The sequence below is a fragment of the Eleginops maclovinus genome, chromosome 6, assembly GCF_036324505.1.
Source record: "Eleginops maclovinus isolate JMC-PN-2008 ecotype Puerto Natales chromosome 6, JC_Emac_rtc_rv5, whole genome shotgun sequence".
Taxonomy (NCBI): Eukaryota; Metazoa; Chordata; class Actinopteri; order Perciformes; family Eleginopidae; genus Eleginops; species Eleginops maclovinus.
This window is the reverse complement of record NC_086354.1, coordinates 16710782-16728036: the sequence shown is the minus strand read 5'-3', so window position 1 is coordinate 16728036 and position 17255 is coordinate 16710782. Positions and strand designations below refer to the sequence as shown.

General features: G+C 40.4%; 2 protein-coding genes across 3 annotated transcripts; both read left to right on the top strand.

The window, feature by feature from the left end:
• The first annotated feature begins 3938 nt into the window (after positions 1-3938).
• Positions 3939-9791, top strand: asb10 (ankyrin repeat and SOCS box containing 10). 2 transcript variants are annotated; one of them, XM_063885283.1, is made up of 5 exons: positions 3939-4396; positions 5634-5901; positions 7471-7975; positions 8505-8618; positions 9071-9791. In XM_063885283.1, exons 1-5 carry the CDS (start codon positions 4072-4074, stop codon positions 9254-9256), a joined length of 1398 nt encoding a protein of 465 aa, XP_063741353.1. In that variant the 5' UTR covers positions 3939-4071; the 3' UTR covers positions 9257-9791. The 2 variants fall into 2 exon arrangements, with proteins under 2 accessions (XP_063741353.1, XP_063741354.1); XM_063885284.1 differs by lacking the exon at positions 3939-4396 and adding an exon at positions 4840-5390.
• Positions 9792-11439: 1648 nt separating this feature from the next.
• gbx1 (gastrulation brain homeobox 1) lies at positions 11440-13820 on the top strand. Its single transcript, XM_063886516.1, has 2 exons — positions 11440-12251; positions 12839-13820. Exons 1-2 carry the CDS (start codon positions 11798-11800, stop codon positions 13351-13353), a joined length of 969 nt encoding a protein of 322 aa, XP_063742586.1. The 5' UTR covers positions 11440-11797; the 3' UTR covers positions 13354-13820.
• The last annotated feature ends 3435 nt before the right edge of the window (positions 13821-17255 follow it).

Sequence of the window (17255 nt, the reverse complement as noted above, 5' to 3'; positions counted from 1 at the left end):
AAAGTGCTCTTTAAGGCTGCAACAAAACAAATAGTCCGTCTGCATCAAGTAGCCTATACAAGTGGATTTATGTTGTTTCTGATTTCTTAAATACCGACTGTCAAAACAAAGATGTCAACCGGAAGTGACATTCGGTAGGCCACAGGAAAATTATAACCAGAATTTGGCACTTCATTTCAAAGAAGATAAAAGTGGATGACATGAAAAAGTGTTACAAAAAGAATTCCAAACCATGGCTGGAACACAACAAATAGATTTTTAAATAGCAAAAAAATAATTATTAAAAAACAAACGCCCAGAAAGACAGGGTCCCATCACAATGTTGATAAATACAATATATCGCGCAGCCCTATTGTAAAACCATCTGTCGTTTTTAAAGTTGGGTTTTATATTTGAGGAAAAAAGGGCATAGTTCTGCCTCAATTGTAATCATAATATACCTCCTATGTAGAGACACCGAATACATTTGAGGTAAAAAACTGTTTATTAAATTCATTATATTTCAAAATACCACAGGGTCTGTTTTTTTCCCCACCTTATATCTTTATTGAAACCCTGATAAGATCCATTATTCAGTCAGCTTTCAAAATTGACATATTTATAAACTCTTAGAGGAAATAATGTAACATTGAATGCTTGTTATGCATCCTAATCAGGGCTTTAAAAGACGACACTGTCAACTGAATAGCACTTGATTACAGGATAATGACACCAGAGCTTGTACCGGTCCAATCTGCATAAAATGGAGGAACTGATAAGGTCTCACTAATTACGATGGTGTTTACATCAGGCATGACATACACCTATTATGCTACTCTTGTCAACATCTTACAAAGCCGGGCTCACTGATAATGCACTTGGATGTGACTCCCACCGCTGACTGTTATTGTTAAGATACCCATTTAAGATGCTTCCCAGTATTCTTGGTAATGATGTGAAATCTACAGATGTTATTATGAGGGTGATACAGTTTTTGATGGCAGTAACTTTGTTCATGATTATCATGCCCATTTAGGTTTGCATCTTGCACCCTTCCCCATATCCCCTCTCATGCCCATGCCTAGTGGTAGTCATCGCTGTCTCCTTTAGGCAGACTGCTATGAACACATTATGGATGGATGCATTAGTGAGTGATGCAGAGCCCAGGCTGGCTTGCCTTGTTTTCGTGTGAGAGTGCATCATTAGAAAATGTTCCACTTGGCAGGGAAGCGCGTATTAACTGCAACCGCAATGAAATGAGGTTGTGATAGATGGTTAAAGTTATACAGGACTATTAGGTTGAAATATGAACCTCTCAATTGTCATGATGAAACAAAGGGCTATTTGCGTGGTGATCAGTGCATTGAGAGAGAATTGGAATCTGCAAAGACCGATACAATACATTATAGGTAGTGGGCTCAGAGCTGAAAGAGTACAGAAAAAGTAATCATGCTTCCACAGAATAGTTTGGAGCTACTGTTCAATTCAAGGCTCTATAAATTCATTTAGGTTCTCCACCAACATCTCAAGGATTGTGATGAGACGTGGGGGGGATTTACAAACAGGGCACCTTGTCTAAGCCCTGTTGTGGACTTTGGTGGGCCAGAGGAAACCATGTTGATGGCCTATCAGAGGCATTTTAAAGGCATTGAAGACTTGAAGCAGACATATTTTATCTACCATAATGTGTCCATATCGACTGTTGGCCAATATGATATCAAGAAAATAAGCAAAAGCCAAGATGTAAATCAGATTTATCAGACAGAGGCATAAATGCAGCTCCTTTTAGATAATGACGCTAGCCAATTAAGCATGCTCATTATCTCTTTTCATTTTTCATGGTGACCTCCAAGTTATTCTACCACTAGAATATAAACACATGCCAGATATGAGCTTGCTTCCTCTGATAGGAATAATAAATAAACAACACATAAATCATTAATATTAGAAACACCTGATGGATAATGTATTGCACTGATGTCACAGTGCACTCTCTAAACTTAGACTTTCTTTGCATGCACTATGTCTCAGATTTAATTGCAAAGCCATTAGAGTTTAATATTACTGTAATTACTGTGTACATTTCATTATGTTCTCAGTATATTAAATGACTGCTCAGTGTGGAGGGAGGGCTATAGTTTAATCTCTTTCTGTATTACTGTGTGCCACAGTACTCAAAACAGCATTAAGAGGCACATAATCAGAGGGAACTAATTGCCTATGATTGCATAAATGAAGTGCCTTCCTCTCATCAATGCCTGTTGCTGATGTCCACCCTCTCAACGCCTTGGAAGGCAGTTGACCACAATGCAGGAAACCTTGGAGAGACTGCTTCTGGTGGGTAATGTAAGAAAACCAAAGATTTAGTGTGTCCACAGGGGGCTGGGAGGCCAGGGGGTGTTACTACTGCTGATGTTTTTTTTTGTTGTCATCAGAGTTGCCTCCGCTTCACAGAGGAACGAAAAAAAGAAAGAAACATGAATGCCCACCATTTGAGAAATGAATTTATCGAAGTCGCTGTCTTTTTCCCCATTAGTAAGTGTTTAGTTCAGCGTTTTAAATAATTGCGTTACCAGGAATGATATTTAAAATACATTTGGGAGTCAATGAGGCGGGAAAGTGCCTACATGTTTTGCTGATGACACCCGGGCCATTTGGAAGACATCAAAGTAGAGAGGAGGTAGCCCAGATGCATATTATAAACTCATTATGTATATCATTTAAAAGGATGTACTCCAGCCGCAAAAACAATATTCCTAGTCTCTCTCTGGTAATGTGTGTTTTCAAAGTTGAAACTCTTACTCGCCTTCAGTTTAATGTGGCATCTATTACCAAACTGTAACATAAAATAAATGACCTTGATTTCCATACCAGAACAGTCGTTAAGGTATAGATGAGATGCAGCGATGCTTCCGTGTTTTCAAATGGGAAAGAAGGTAAACCTCTTCACAAATATCGTGTACTACTTCACCTGCAGTGCAGACCTTGTTTTGCACAGAGCTTACAGGCACCTTGATGGACTCCAACACTGAGGTGGATAAACATACATGAAAACGTGTTTGTTTTTAGACATTGTGCATCCATTATAGCACATCTTAAAGGATAGAGATATATGAGCAAGTTAATCAATCTGAAATGACTTAAAGACAATCCTTCCAAGCCATGAATATCTATCCTTGGTGTCTAGAGAGCTAAAAGATGGGATGGGATTTTGCTACTGGATGGAACTTCTAGCATTGGAAAATGACGGCCCATCAGTCATATGAGATGTTTGTCAGATGCCTAGTGAGTAGGCTTAAGAGGCTTAATTATGCGCCGTCCCTCTGCCATCAGAACACTACACGTGGGGCAGAGTGACACAGCGGTTGCCAGTCATTCAGCCTAATGTTCTAATGCAGGGAGCCATGTGGATACATAAAATCCATTAAGGCTCTTGAACGGAGAGAACACAGAGCAGAAAAATACATTTTGCAAAAACATACTTACTAGGCTGACACACAGGCCATTCTTATTTGCCCTTCCTCTAAGAAAAATGTCTGGACATAAAAAGTTGTCTGCTACTTTTCATAATTTTTTTAAGTTTAACATTGAATCTAACTACTTGACCCTTCATCTTGCGCATTTCTGGAATGGGCAGTATGTTTCTAAGTTTAAAATCTATGTTAGCTATATATATTTTTTAAAGAAACACTCCTCCATTTGCTGGTGATTAAAGTTTTGTCTCATAATACTGTGTGATTGAATCATTTGTTCTATCACACCCAAACAGCTATTGCGCTTTTATTAAATTAATTTGACACTGGCAGCCTGACAGGGACACTTCATGGCTGTAACTTCGCCTCAGGCACATAGAAGAGGCTTGAGTGTCTACATGTGAGACATAAAAATAGCACAACTTGTCACACTCCAGGGGAGGGTCTCATACCGAACACCAAAACCACTCTTTGAACCGACCCTGTGAACAGCCGGCAGGCACATAGTGGACATTAGACAGAGAGAAACAACCAACAGAAACAGAGAGACAGGCCTTTATATCTGGCTCTCTCACTTTACTTTTCACACTTTTCTTCGGAAAAAGGATAGATTTTAAGCATGTCTCAAGGCAGCTTTGTCTTCACATCTACAGCCTTGCGTTCTCTTGAACTTGATGAGGACATGCTGGCGAGACACAAGCACAAAAAGCAGCTGGCTACCCATCACTTCAATAGCTATATGCTGCAGAAGGAGATCCGGGAAAGGACACTGCTGAGGACCAGCACCGCCATGCCACCAGCAATCTGCCACGACGTGGTCATCCAGAACGCTCTTTACACAGGAGATCTGCAGGCTATGCAGCAACTCTTTCCCAGAGGATCCCCAACAAACCTCATCATTGAGCCACAGGGAGGGGACATGCGCTGGGTCGCCACAGGGGAAGGTAGGAGACAAAATACAGTATATCCCCATTAGATATTAATCCAGGAATATATATGACTTGGCACAGCCAGGTAGATTTGGTGTATTTCCTAGAGATTAGCTACCACAATTAACTGATGTGAGAGACTTTCACCTGTGTTGCTGGTCAAGAGAGAAAGTAAAGAGCTGTACCTGGTGCGTCTCACCCTCCCCCAGCGTTTAAATACACACTGAAGTGATATTTATAGAAACAGAACACGAGGCAATATTTTTAGAACCCATCATATGTCCAACACATCAACAGAGAGCGAGCGAGTGTTGGATTTTAATGTGGTCTATCGCTGAATACAGGACACAAAATAACCAGTTTCCTTTTTGTATTTAAAAAAACAAAACATTTTTATGTCAGCTTTGGCTTGTTGAAACCCTGAAATAAATGTTCAGTCTCCAAGTTAAATGTTCTAACGATACTTCAACATAAGATGCTACTAAAATAATTTGTCAAAACAACGTTAATCTCCTAAACCTTTTGGGTGCAGGGGTCAATGTCCTCTGGCTTCAGTGATTTAGCTTAATCAGTGGGCAGGTGACACATATCACACCAGCCATTGGCTCCCATGCTTTCACTGGCAACATTTACAGGGTCAAGTTAAATATCACATATCAACATCCCTGAAATAGCCCTATCTGCGCAAACAACCTGCATAAATGTGTGTTTCCTTCTGGAGAACCAAGCCTGTACAAAAGTTACAGAAACGATCTATTTAGCACCAGTATGGCTTACATAGCACCTAAAATTAAGTGGCACAAACCCAAGAAGTACCGTGACGACGTGATTGCCACATCCAGGGCCTCGGGTTGTGTCCTGCAGTTTTGGAACTCTCTGCTTGTTGGTGATGAGCTGACCGTTGTCAGCATCTTGGACGACGAGGAGTACGAGTACCTTATTGATGCCGTTTATGACACCAGCAACATAGACGAATGGAAGAACTTCAGATTTAACTACAGAGGCCTAAGTAGGTTTATTGTAGCTTTGTTGATATTTCAAACTGCCTACAGTTACGCAAAGAAGTCTTACTTTTATTTAGCATACCAGGGGCTTTTAGTGAGTATTGAAAAGAGTCAAGTAGTAATTGGAAATGTTCTGATACAAAGCACTTCATTGTAAAAACACTCTTGAATATCTGACGTGTCTGCTAATTTACATTACTGAATGGTTGGGTTCAATGTTGGCCTCACATTGTACTCTCTGTTGGCAGGACTATGGTCACTGAGTTATGAGCAGGAGCTGACCACACCCCTTCACATCACAGCTGGCAGAGGCTTCACAGAGTGCCTGAGACTCCTGCTGCAGCGCGGGGCCAGTGTTGACCTGGCACCAGGGGGCACCACCGCTCTGCACGAGTCCTGTGAAAACTGCCATCCCGAGTGCACCAAGCTGCTGCTGGTCCATGGCGCCAACGCCAACGCTGTCACTGAAGACGGCCTCATGCCTTTGCACTTCTGCACAAGTCCCGAATCCTTACAGTAAGTAAAGAAGAACAAACGTGTAACAAAATCAAACAGAGGAGAAAAAAAAGTCATTTCACTGCTTCAGTAAAATTTACATTCATGCGCTTAAACTTGACATTTTCAAACATCAGCCTTAATAAGCTAGGTCATAACAGAGTGGCTGCGAAAGTTGCTATTTAAGATCAGTAAACCAATAATCTACCTAATTGCTGATTGCTTATCAGTAGCAGATATTGCAAAACATGTGTGGCTATATTAATCCAAAAGCTTTTCATCTCCAGCTAATTACACTCAAAAATGGTTAAATATGAAAATTTGAGATGAAACTAATTGTTTAAAAAAAAACACTCCAGTATTTCCTGTGTACCTTAGCCAACCATAAGCTACTGGTCCTGACCATAGACTGTATAAATAATGGACGTAGTATCCGTGACGTCACTCATAGGTGTGGGCGACTCCCACCGTCGACATCTTCTCAGTCTACCTCCCGCCAACTCCCGGCTAATCCAAATATGGACATAGGGTTGGAACTGAAGCGGGCGTGGCTACTGAAACACGCCCATCTAGCTCGAAGCTACCAAGCTAGCGAAGGCTTCCAAGCTAGGCTACATGCTACCGTATGCTACTCGCGGGCGGCGCTATCCCGCTAAAAGTCAACAGCAAACCCTGCGGGTCTCGTTGCTCCCGGTTGCCGGTCAATCTTACTCAAGGTAAGTTAACCTGAAACTATACAACAAAACTTGACATAAAGATCTATCTGTTATTGAGATTATACTACACTATTTTAAAAATGCTTGTTTCAAATATAGACGTAATTTGCAACACTATATTTTGACCAGAAATGTGGCCAGTGTTACCGTGAATCAGCGTAACGTTAACGTTTACACTCGATTACAACGTTACTTTTAATACGTTTAATAAGCTAAGTTACATGTGATGGTAAATGTATTATTGATACTGGCTTGCATAGTCATAGTTTTTATTGCTGCTTTAAGGAATTACACCAAACAAGACACATTATCAGTGCAGAGGCTTTTAGCAGAGCAGACAACAGCTAGCGCCCACTGACAGCGCTAACCTGTCAATCAAAGCGACCACGCCCTTAATTGTGCATAACTTTAAGCCTTAATATAATTAAAACGGGGGAGTTGTATACAAATTTCACTGCTCAGCACCGGAGGTTGCCCCTTGGTCATGACCTTATTTATACAGTCTATGGTCATGACAGACCAAGAAAGACAGTTGCAGTAAAACCCCAAAGTGGATTGAAATGACTAAGGTTGCATTTCTTGCAATTGAACACAACTTTGTAATGTAAAATGTAATCTCACTTTATAACCACAAGCTTCTGTTGAAAGTACATTTAAACAAGCTGTAAGACAAGGTAAAGAAAAGGTGAAATGGAAATTCCCAAAGTGCTGGAAAAATTGATTGAACATGGAATTTCTGCTGTGTGACATGTTAAAACCTAGATACTAAAAGATTATCAGGAGAACTGTGTTTATATAAATTATAGTGTTTAATGTTATCCAGTTTAACATCTGTTTTAATGAACAGTAAAATACTTCATCTGCCTGTCTGCAGATGTGCCAAGTACCTCCTTCAGTATGGAGCAGCTATTAATGGTCGCACTGTGGATGAAGACGACACTCCCTTACACGTGGCAGCCAGTAACAGCCTCACAGATCATACTGAGCTCTACCTGCGCTATGGAGCTGCTGTGGACAAACAGAACAGTGAGGGTCTAACGCCTCTGAACGCTGCTTGTTCACAACCCCAGGAGCTGCAGGAGCTTCAAAGCTACTTCAAGGTCTGCCAGATGCTGCTGGGGGCCGGGGCCAACGTCCACACAACGGACCAGGACAAACACAGTCCTTTGCACACGGCCTGCAAGAATGTAAACCCAGACATAGTGGATCTGCTGCTGGCTCATGGTGCCTGCGTTAATGAGATGGACTACGGGGGTGAAGCTCCCATGCACAACATCCTGAAGGTGGTGTGCTACAAGGTGTCCCATCAACCTGAGAGGATCGTCCGAGCTCTGCTTAACCATGGCTCTATCCGCGTGTGGCCTGGAGCTCTGCCAATGGTAAGAAATTAAAGATGTAATGTAAAATTACTAGAGGACAGATGAACTCAGCAATCCAGAGTGGTTTGTATCAGTATATGTATTTACAGCATGAACCAATTATTCATCAAGGTGCCTCATTTTGCATAATTAGCACTATAACTGCACATGTAACACCTTGTGAAAGAGTCTTGAAGCAGTAAACTGTTCCTTGAAATATTCCAGACTTCACAACTTCACATTCAAATCATTCCCATTTCATGACACAACATGAAGTGTTGCACTCTCTGCGGGAAACAGACTACAACCATCAGTGAACCCACGTGCACTAGACAAAATGCCTGGTTCCTAATTAGGCAAGTGTTAATAGGAGATTAATTAGCACTAATTGCATAATTTCCAGTTAAACCCCTGGAGGGAAGACCAATCTGTTCATTTCACAAGTGTTTAATTACTTTATTTCTTCAGTTCTATGGAGTCACAAGCTCGCTCATGAACTTAAATGATGATTATCTGAATCTTTCCTCTGTGTTGTGGTGTTTCTTTGAAGGTTTTGAAGCACTGCTGTGGATCTCCACGCACCATCGAGGTTCTTCTGAACGCCTACAGCAGCCTCAAAGTAAACGAAACCTGGGTTGAGGCTGTTTCCCCGGAGCTGTTAAAGGCAAGCTCCTGAAATTATGAATTCATGAGTAGAATTGAATCAGAATGGGTGTTTTCAGAACAAATGTCTGTTTTCTTTATTTAAATTCTTAAAAAATATGCTATATACAGGCCTTAAAAGTTTGTTTTTGACAGGTTGTAAATAACATTTATTCAGTGATGGCAGCAATTCTGAGGTATGTTAGGCCTTTAAATAAATAACTAATTTACAAAAATATTATGATGGTAATATGAATAAATCAAGCCATGTATTTGCCAGGATGCTTATAGCTGTATAGACAGTATGAGCAATATTTTATAATCACAAAGGCTCTAATCTACAGGGGAATATTGCAAATGGTTTGGCTTTTTTTACTAATTTTGTATTAAAACATGCCATGATTTACTTTGTAAATTGAGAGAAATAATATTATGAGATCTCAGTTTCATTTGTGGGTTTTTTTTATCATACAGGAGCACAAAGAGTTTTATGAGTCCGTCTTCTCTTTGGAGCGGGCCCCTCGGTCCCTGCAGCACTTGGCACGCTGCAGGATCAGGAGCTTCCTGGAGGGCCGGTTGCATAAAGTGGTCCCTGAACTGGACCTGCCCACGTTCATCAAGAACTACCTGCTGCTGGAGTACAGAGATCATGTCCACTGAAAAATAGTGTGTGTGTGTGTGTGTGTGTGTGTGTGTGTGTGTGTGTGTGTGTGTGTGTGTGTGTGTGTGTGTGTGTGTGTGTGTGTGTGTGACACAGAGTCATGATTAGGATTGAGTGCTGGTGAATGTGAGAAAGAAGCAGCTGTGATAGAGTATAAGGCAGTACAGTTAAAATTAAAATACATTTTATGAGACACATTTCTTGTAAGTAGAAGCAGCTGGTTTTTGTCACTTTTACTTCAGTACGACGTTTGACCACAAGAGGGAGCTATAGACTAGAGTTGCTATAATACAACGCAGGTATTCAACATTATGTTTTTTATTTTATGATCCGTTTTATTTTTACTCCAGCACACTTAATAGGCTCGGATGGTTGTATTTTTATACCTGATTATTATCATGGTTTGATGTTAATGCACATAATGATGATGTTGATGTGTTGAATATTGCCTTTAAAATATTTGCATATATAATTATTCCCACCGTTGTTGTTGTTGTTGTTGTTGTCATTATAAAACATAAACTTTGTGTCAAAAAAAAATACTCGACAATGACCGTGTAATTTTGTCACAGGTTTTTGTATTATTTCCTTTTCTCTAACATTTCTCTTCCTTCTTAGTTTACTGTTCAGTGTCGTTTTTCCATAACCTTTTTATATGAATGTTAAAAAAGGAAATGTAATCAAACATTTTTTAACCCTCACTGAAAATCTAAGTTAAACGTCTGAAATGTAAGAAATTGGAATGACACTAATCGTTTTTTAATTTCAATTGTAATGTGTGCTTTTATCAAGAAGTTCTGATAGTTATTCTTGTTAAACCTGGTCAAATTATTTAGAAATGAATAAGGAAAAAGATTATCGCGTTAGTAATTTTCAAAAAAAAAAAAGAAGGCCAAATTGAAAGGATCATTATGGTTTCAAACATCTGCAGACTTAATTTAATAAATCAGCTTGTATTGAAACCAAAAGCAGCAACACATTTATTAGTGTCATTAAAAATATATAGACTATTTTGACAAAAGAAGGTTGTATGAGGGTATTTCTAATAGGGTTTATTCTGTTATAGTGCATAATACGTTTAGATTTTAAAAGCCAAATATCTATAAATAAATCAATTCTAATATTAATATGCATTTCAAATAGTCTTTAAATAAAAAGTGTAAAGTGGCGCTGTGTCAACCCAATAAGAAAGGCAGAGGATGTCAGGAAATGGTTTCAATAGATCAAAGAAGGGTGCTGCTGAAGTCACTTGCAATTATAAGAATTAGCCTGGCCTGGCCCTCCACTGCTAATCAGAGCCGGTGTGATATGTTTATGTCCTCATGCAATCAGACGACCAGTTGGAGAGCCCGGGCTCCCTGGACTCAATAGGGCTAATCATCATCAGTTCCTATTGCAATTTAAAGGTGAAATGATCTGCGATTAAAACACTGCCTAAAGAAAAAAGTCTTTTTTTACCACATGCATTTTTGATCAGGGAAGAATTACAACTAGAATGTGTCTTTTATTTAAAATAATAAAACACTTTGAGGATGATTTAGTTGACATTTAATCGGTAAAGACGTTAAATGTTTATAATTCACAGCTTTTTTAATTAATCCCCCCCGGGTTCAGACAAATCACTCAGATTTGACTTTGGCCACTATATATGTGTCCGTGTCCACACTGAAGTTGACCTCGCATAAACGCCTTTTATCTGGATCTAATTTCGCTCAGAGTATCTCTCTCCAGGGAACAATTGTTGCAGCACTTCTCTTTTTCTGAAGCCAAACGCATTGTTTTTAGCCGCGGAGAATAGGGCAGAGAGTGGAGAAACATCTGCCTCTCCTCCCTCCTGCCTCTGATGCCCATCGGCCCCCAATATCCCAACAAAAGCCACCGTTGTTTTACGCTGTCCCTTAAATCCAGAGTAATTACTTATCATCAATCAAAATTAATAATAGCTGATTGGGTTGGTGTGGTCAACGATTATAGAAGGGGAAGGGCCGGAACAGTCTCTCACACCGTTTTGCAGTCAATGGTGAACCTGGCAAAAGGGGAGGGAGGGCTTTTTTTGGGGTGGGGGGGAGGCGACCCGTCTATTTGGTCTCCACTGGGAAACTACCGCCTCTCAAGACGGCCAAAAAGTCAGAGGCTGAATAAGGAAATGAAGCGTAATTTGAGGAAGATGGATGAGCCCCCAGGGAAACTCCCCCTTTTCATTCCCCTTGTATTGCAGATGATAACCAATGCGCTCCGCAGAGGAGCGGAGGGAGGAGTTGCAGAGAGGAGAGAGGTAGATAGAGAGAGGGAGCGTGTGTTTATGTCTCAGTGTGACAAATAAGAGGGAAAAAGGTAGCGGTGGGGCTCACAACAAAGCGCCCGACCCATTGATAGAGTGCAGAGACCCGGAGAAGCAGTCACACTATCAGGGATGACAACACGGCACCTGGATCTACTTTCAATCCTCTCCGTCCGTGCACTGAAAGTTTTACGCCGTGGGAAAAGGACACATTGCTTTCAAGTTTCCACCAAATACAAAAAAAGTGTTTTCCTGCAACATGCAGAGACCAGGCGGCCAAGCGACGGCGTTTTCAATCGACTCCCTGATAGGGACTCCGCAGCCCCGACCAGGACACCTGCTCTACACGGGCTACCCCATGTTCATGCCGTACAGACCTCTGGTTATCCCACAAGCTTTATCCCACTCTTCTTTATCTTCTGGTTTACCTCCACTGGCGCCTTTGGCTTCTTTTGCGGGACGGCTCACCAACACCTTCTGTGCCAGTTTGGGACAGGGGGTGCCATCCATGGTGGCGCTCACCACGACCATGCCAAGTTTCTCGGATCCTCCGGACAGTTTCTACCCACCACAGGAGCTCCCGGGTCCCCGTTTAAGTGCAGCAGATCCCGGGTCCAGGAGGAGGGAGGAGAGTCCACACTCTGATGAGCTGCATAGCCGGGACAAGGGCTCGGACATGCTTAACTTCTCAGAAACTTTTCAAACAATATCAGGTAAGCTTGGCCTCTTGACGTGTTCATGGTATAAGTTGCTATGCGTAAAACTCGTTAAAACAGATTCTTTTGCCCCAAGGAGAATTTGAATAGCCTCAGAGGTGCAGCCACAGCAAACCAATCAGTTGTATTACCGTTGCAGAATAACTGAAATATTAATGAAACAAAATATATTAAAGCCCAAATGCATGGGCTGCCACCTGACAGCTATTTTAAAATCTGTCGTTCAAGATTAATTTTTATTAGAATTATTTATTAATTGTTCTTCATAATATTACAGTAAAACAAAATTGATGATATGATATTAATGATATTTTGAGAAGAATTCAAGATAATAGTTTTTTTAGGGGGATTAAATTCAACAGTTGCAGTAAAAACTTACAGAACCCCTGACTTGTTACACACATGGCAGATGTAATGGTCTGACATTTGTTCAGTTCAATGTTGTATCAATGCAATTGTAAATAACTTAAATTAAAAGAAGTTTTGTCAACAATTTGGCTGTACGGTTTTACCTCTTGCGTAATTGGCTTTCAAACTCATGAACAAGTAACTTAAGTGTTTATTTTTCTTTCTCCACATTTTAGGTGAGACCAAACTGTACAGCTCAGACGATGAGAAGCTGGACCTAAAGTCAGCAGACACCGCGTGCAGTGACCGCGAGGACAGCTCGGTAGACAGCGAAAACGAGAGTTTCTCGGACGGGAACAACTGTGGCTCCCTCTCCCAGAAGAGCAAACTAAAGCCCGGCTCTCAGGAGGCACTACCACCCGGAAGCTCGGCGGGGAAGAGCCGCAGGAGACGGACAGCTTTTACCAGCGAGCAGCTGCTGGAACTGGAAAAGGAGTTTCACTGTAAAAAGTACCTTTCTCTGACTGAGCGCTCACAGATCGCACATGCACTTAAACTGAGCGAGGTGCAGGTGAAGATCTGGTTTCAGAACCGCAGGGCCAAGTGGAAACGGATCAAGGCCGGCAACGTTAACAACCGGTCAGGAGAACCGGTGAGAAACCCCAAAATTGTGGTTCCCATCCCGGTGCACGTCAACAGGTTTGCAGTGAGGAGTCAGCACCAACAAATAGAGCAAGGGACCAGGCCATGAACTCAAAATCAAAAGTATTAATAATAAAAAAAAAACACTTACATTGACTCTATGTTCCACTGATTCGCATGAAGCACAAAAAGGAGGAGTATTTTGTCTGAGAGGTGAGACTGAGCAGACTGATCAACTATTTGGCAATATGCTGTCATTTTTATTTATTGCGCTGTGAATATGTAAATATAAATGGGTAAAAATTGGTACAAATGGGCACTATGAGATGAGACTGTAAAGATTTTTTAAGTATTTATATGTAGGGCCAAAATATTCTGTTGGTTATGTGCATGTGTCCTCATTTGGTGAAGCTGAGTTTTTGTTTTGTGTTTCGTACAATTTGTTGACCACATTTGCATGTAAGACGTTTTACATTTTCTGTTTGCCAACTGTAGGAACCAGCTTTGACAGCTATTTGTGAGAAAAAAAAGATGTGAAGGAAATAATGACCAAACAAGGGACAACTGTAAAGTATATTGACCTAATAAATCGCTTTATACGAAAGTTTGAATCCAGATTGAATTATTAATGTTTGGAGGTTAGAGTAAATATGTTTTATGGGTTGTGGAAAGTATCTCGTTATTATTTATTCTGCTAAAATGAAAAAAAAATAACAATCTTGTTTTAACATAGCGATTCAGTACGTTGAAGAGGCGGTTATTTTGAAAGTATTTAATGCAGTTTGTATTAAATACAATGCTAAATACTGTGTATTAAATATTATAATGGCAATATTTCAATATCGTTTTCTAATTTATGGAGGCTTTCACTGAAAAACAGGTTATCTTTGAAGAACTTCAGCGTTCTAAGTTAATGATTTACATTTTTATTGCCAACATTTTAACGTTTTCAGAATCGCAGCTTCGTTTACACACGTGTTCGTTTTAATCTCTTGATGTTCATTTTTTATCAGAAACATCAAGACTTGAAATGTGTATTTCTTTGAAACAGCGGTAGTGATTGATTTCTCTTTAGGAGGCCATGTTGTCTGACTGATAGACCCTCATTAGACTGAAACATCCACCACTGTAATGAACTTCTCTATCAGTCTGTGCAGAGACAACACCAGCAACAATTACTAAACCGATATTCGATATTTTATTTTTGGTAAAATGATTAAATATGGTCTAAAAATATAAATCAAAGCAATAATAAAACACGTATAGAGGTTTATAATTCAAATCTTAAAGAGCATCAAGACGATAATGGATGTTTGCGTGGCTATCACATAATTGATACACCTTTTTTTTTAACAATTTGTGTATTTTTCTTATAATAATAATACTTTTTGAGTGGCTTAATTTGATACTATCTGAAACACTGTCACCTTCAAATTATTATTATAAAAACAAGGATGATGTTTGAATGCCCCAGTGGGACAATATTCTATGCTATTTGATTTTAAAATGAAAAGATTTAAAACAGAAGAGATAACATATGACTTCTGAAATACTTATAATCTTATATAAATATGAAAGCATGAAGCTAATAATTAAATAGCCATGGATGTACTCTTAACCCCAACATACCTCACTGTGATGCTACAGAGAGGCCATAACTGCATGGTTGCTCAGAGTATGGAAAATGACATGGCAATGTAAAATCAAAGAGCAGCTATATTAAAATAATCTGTAACTAAAATAATGTCCGGCCACATGGCTATCCAATTACAGGAAAGAGAAAACAGAGCTTGATGTTCTATGCAAACTTTCATATGCATGTCCTGGGGGTTTAGACGGTTTCTCTGAACTGTTTCCAGAAAAGTCTCATGTTGGAATATTTTCACTTGAACTCAGATGAGAGAGAGTGATTTGTTTTCCTGTTTCTAAAATAGACTCAGGCCTCAAGCCATGTTTAACTTCTGCAGCAGCACCTGTTGAATATGATGATAGGGTGAGATTCTTTAAATATTTTATTAGTATGAATATTTTATTAAAATAACCAGCCATATCTTCAGTTTTTACACAAAATTTGGAGGGGTTTTGGTGAAAATATGATAGAAATCTTCTAGGCTACAGCTTCCTTTACCCTCAAGCCTCTCATGGATGCACACACTGAACATGATTTTGATTTCAGTTTAACATCAGTGCATTAACAGACATTTCATGACCTGGAGACCAAAGAGTAGTACAGTTTATTTCACCGTCCACCTCATACATCAAGACTCTGACACTTGGATGGGGATTCAAGGAATGATGGTCGTGTGAAGGAGCGGTGGAAGTTTTATTATGGTCCAACAGCTGACTTATATAGACGGTCAATTCAACGACATTGTGCCAGAGTGTAATGGCTATTTCAGTCCCCATGAGATGTGGAGGTGACGACGAGGATCCATGACACTGCCGAGGCTAAGTTCATGCTGGTGTTGATTATCAAGAAGTACTGAGTGGGACTATTTCATCCCAATTCAACATTAGAAAAAATATTATAAAAGGTGGAATCTTATTGGAGTTTCTTTTTCAAAACGTTAGAGAAACAAGATAAAAACAGTGTTGGTGTACTAACTTGTTAATCCTTTATAGAGTTTAACAATCCTGTTGTGTTCGGGTCAAATCAGACCAATTTGCTACTTCCTTCAATGATAAATATTGTGTTTTACACTTGATTCCCCTCAAGGCCGTATGATATCCTTCTCAGTTTTGTACATATCAATTTCTGATCACCACTTTCACTGAATTTTGAGTGGTGTAATCAACTTTGTTACACCTATGGTGTTCCCGGTCAAAATTAAACTAAAGAAATGAATGGGTAACCCTAGATTATGTTCATCCATCAGCAAATTCACACATTGATCTTTCCTTAATTTTAGCTACAGTTTAAGTGAACACCTCAGTTTCAGCACTGGACAATTGAAATATCAGAAGTTCTCTTCTCACAGCAAAGACATTAAACCATTACAAAATTCCCTCCTTGAGAGGAAGAAAGAGAGGAAGAGAGGGAGGAAAGCGAAGGAGCTCATTACCTGCTGCTGCTTGTGTGAGTGCAGCCTTCTCTGCGCCGACTGCAGGCCTGACTTCTTGGGAGGGTCCGGGCGGTCGTGGCTACAGTGATGTATGGGCAGATGCATCAAATCGCACAAGATAAACAAGCGATGAGTTTCATCAGGGCCATCATAGCTTTAATTTGGCTGCCTAATGAGTCAGATCTAGTGGCGGAGATAAGAGTTGTCAGAGGCCCGGCTCTAATGAATTTCTTGCCACTTGTAATCAAGGTTGCCTGTCTGAGGGGGGATGATTAATGGAACCCTGGAGGATTCCCTCGGCCCTCAGCCTTCATTACAGCTAATGCATTCTCAGGCAAATTAACAGAGAAATGCAGGCAAAAGCCAACGGGGAAGGGGAGAGAAAAAAAAGAGGAGAGGAGAGAGTGATGGGAACAGAGCGTTTATGTAAGACAAAGGATGAAGAGGAAGATGGTGGATGAAACATACGGCAAAGGGGAAAAATCCACTGATTAGACAGAGATTCAAGGACATGGAAATGAGGACATGAGTTTGGGGCAGGGTGCAGCATGTATGCACTGGTCAGACATGATGGAGCTGAAATTGATAAATGATATTCAGGTCTGGGGGGGACTCAGGAGAGGAGCGATAGTCAGAGTGGATATAATTATTGGTTAAAGAGGTTAAAAGCGAGAAGGGAGGAGCGGTAAACAGGGAGTATCCTGTCCATATGAAGACAGGCGGACACAAACGCCACCTTAAAGCAACATTTATGTTACGACCGGGCTCGTCACTGACTGCTTGCTAAACAGGCTGTTAAAGTGGCCCGTGGCCAAGCAGCCTCTACATGTTATGGAAATATGGATTTAATGTTTGCAAATATGGTCTCGTCAGGTCTTTGTGTACCCATCCATCAGCCTCAGACCCACCTCTGCAATCTTGGAGGCAATTTGTCTGAGGAGAGGTGGGC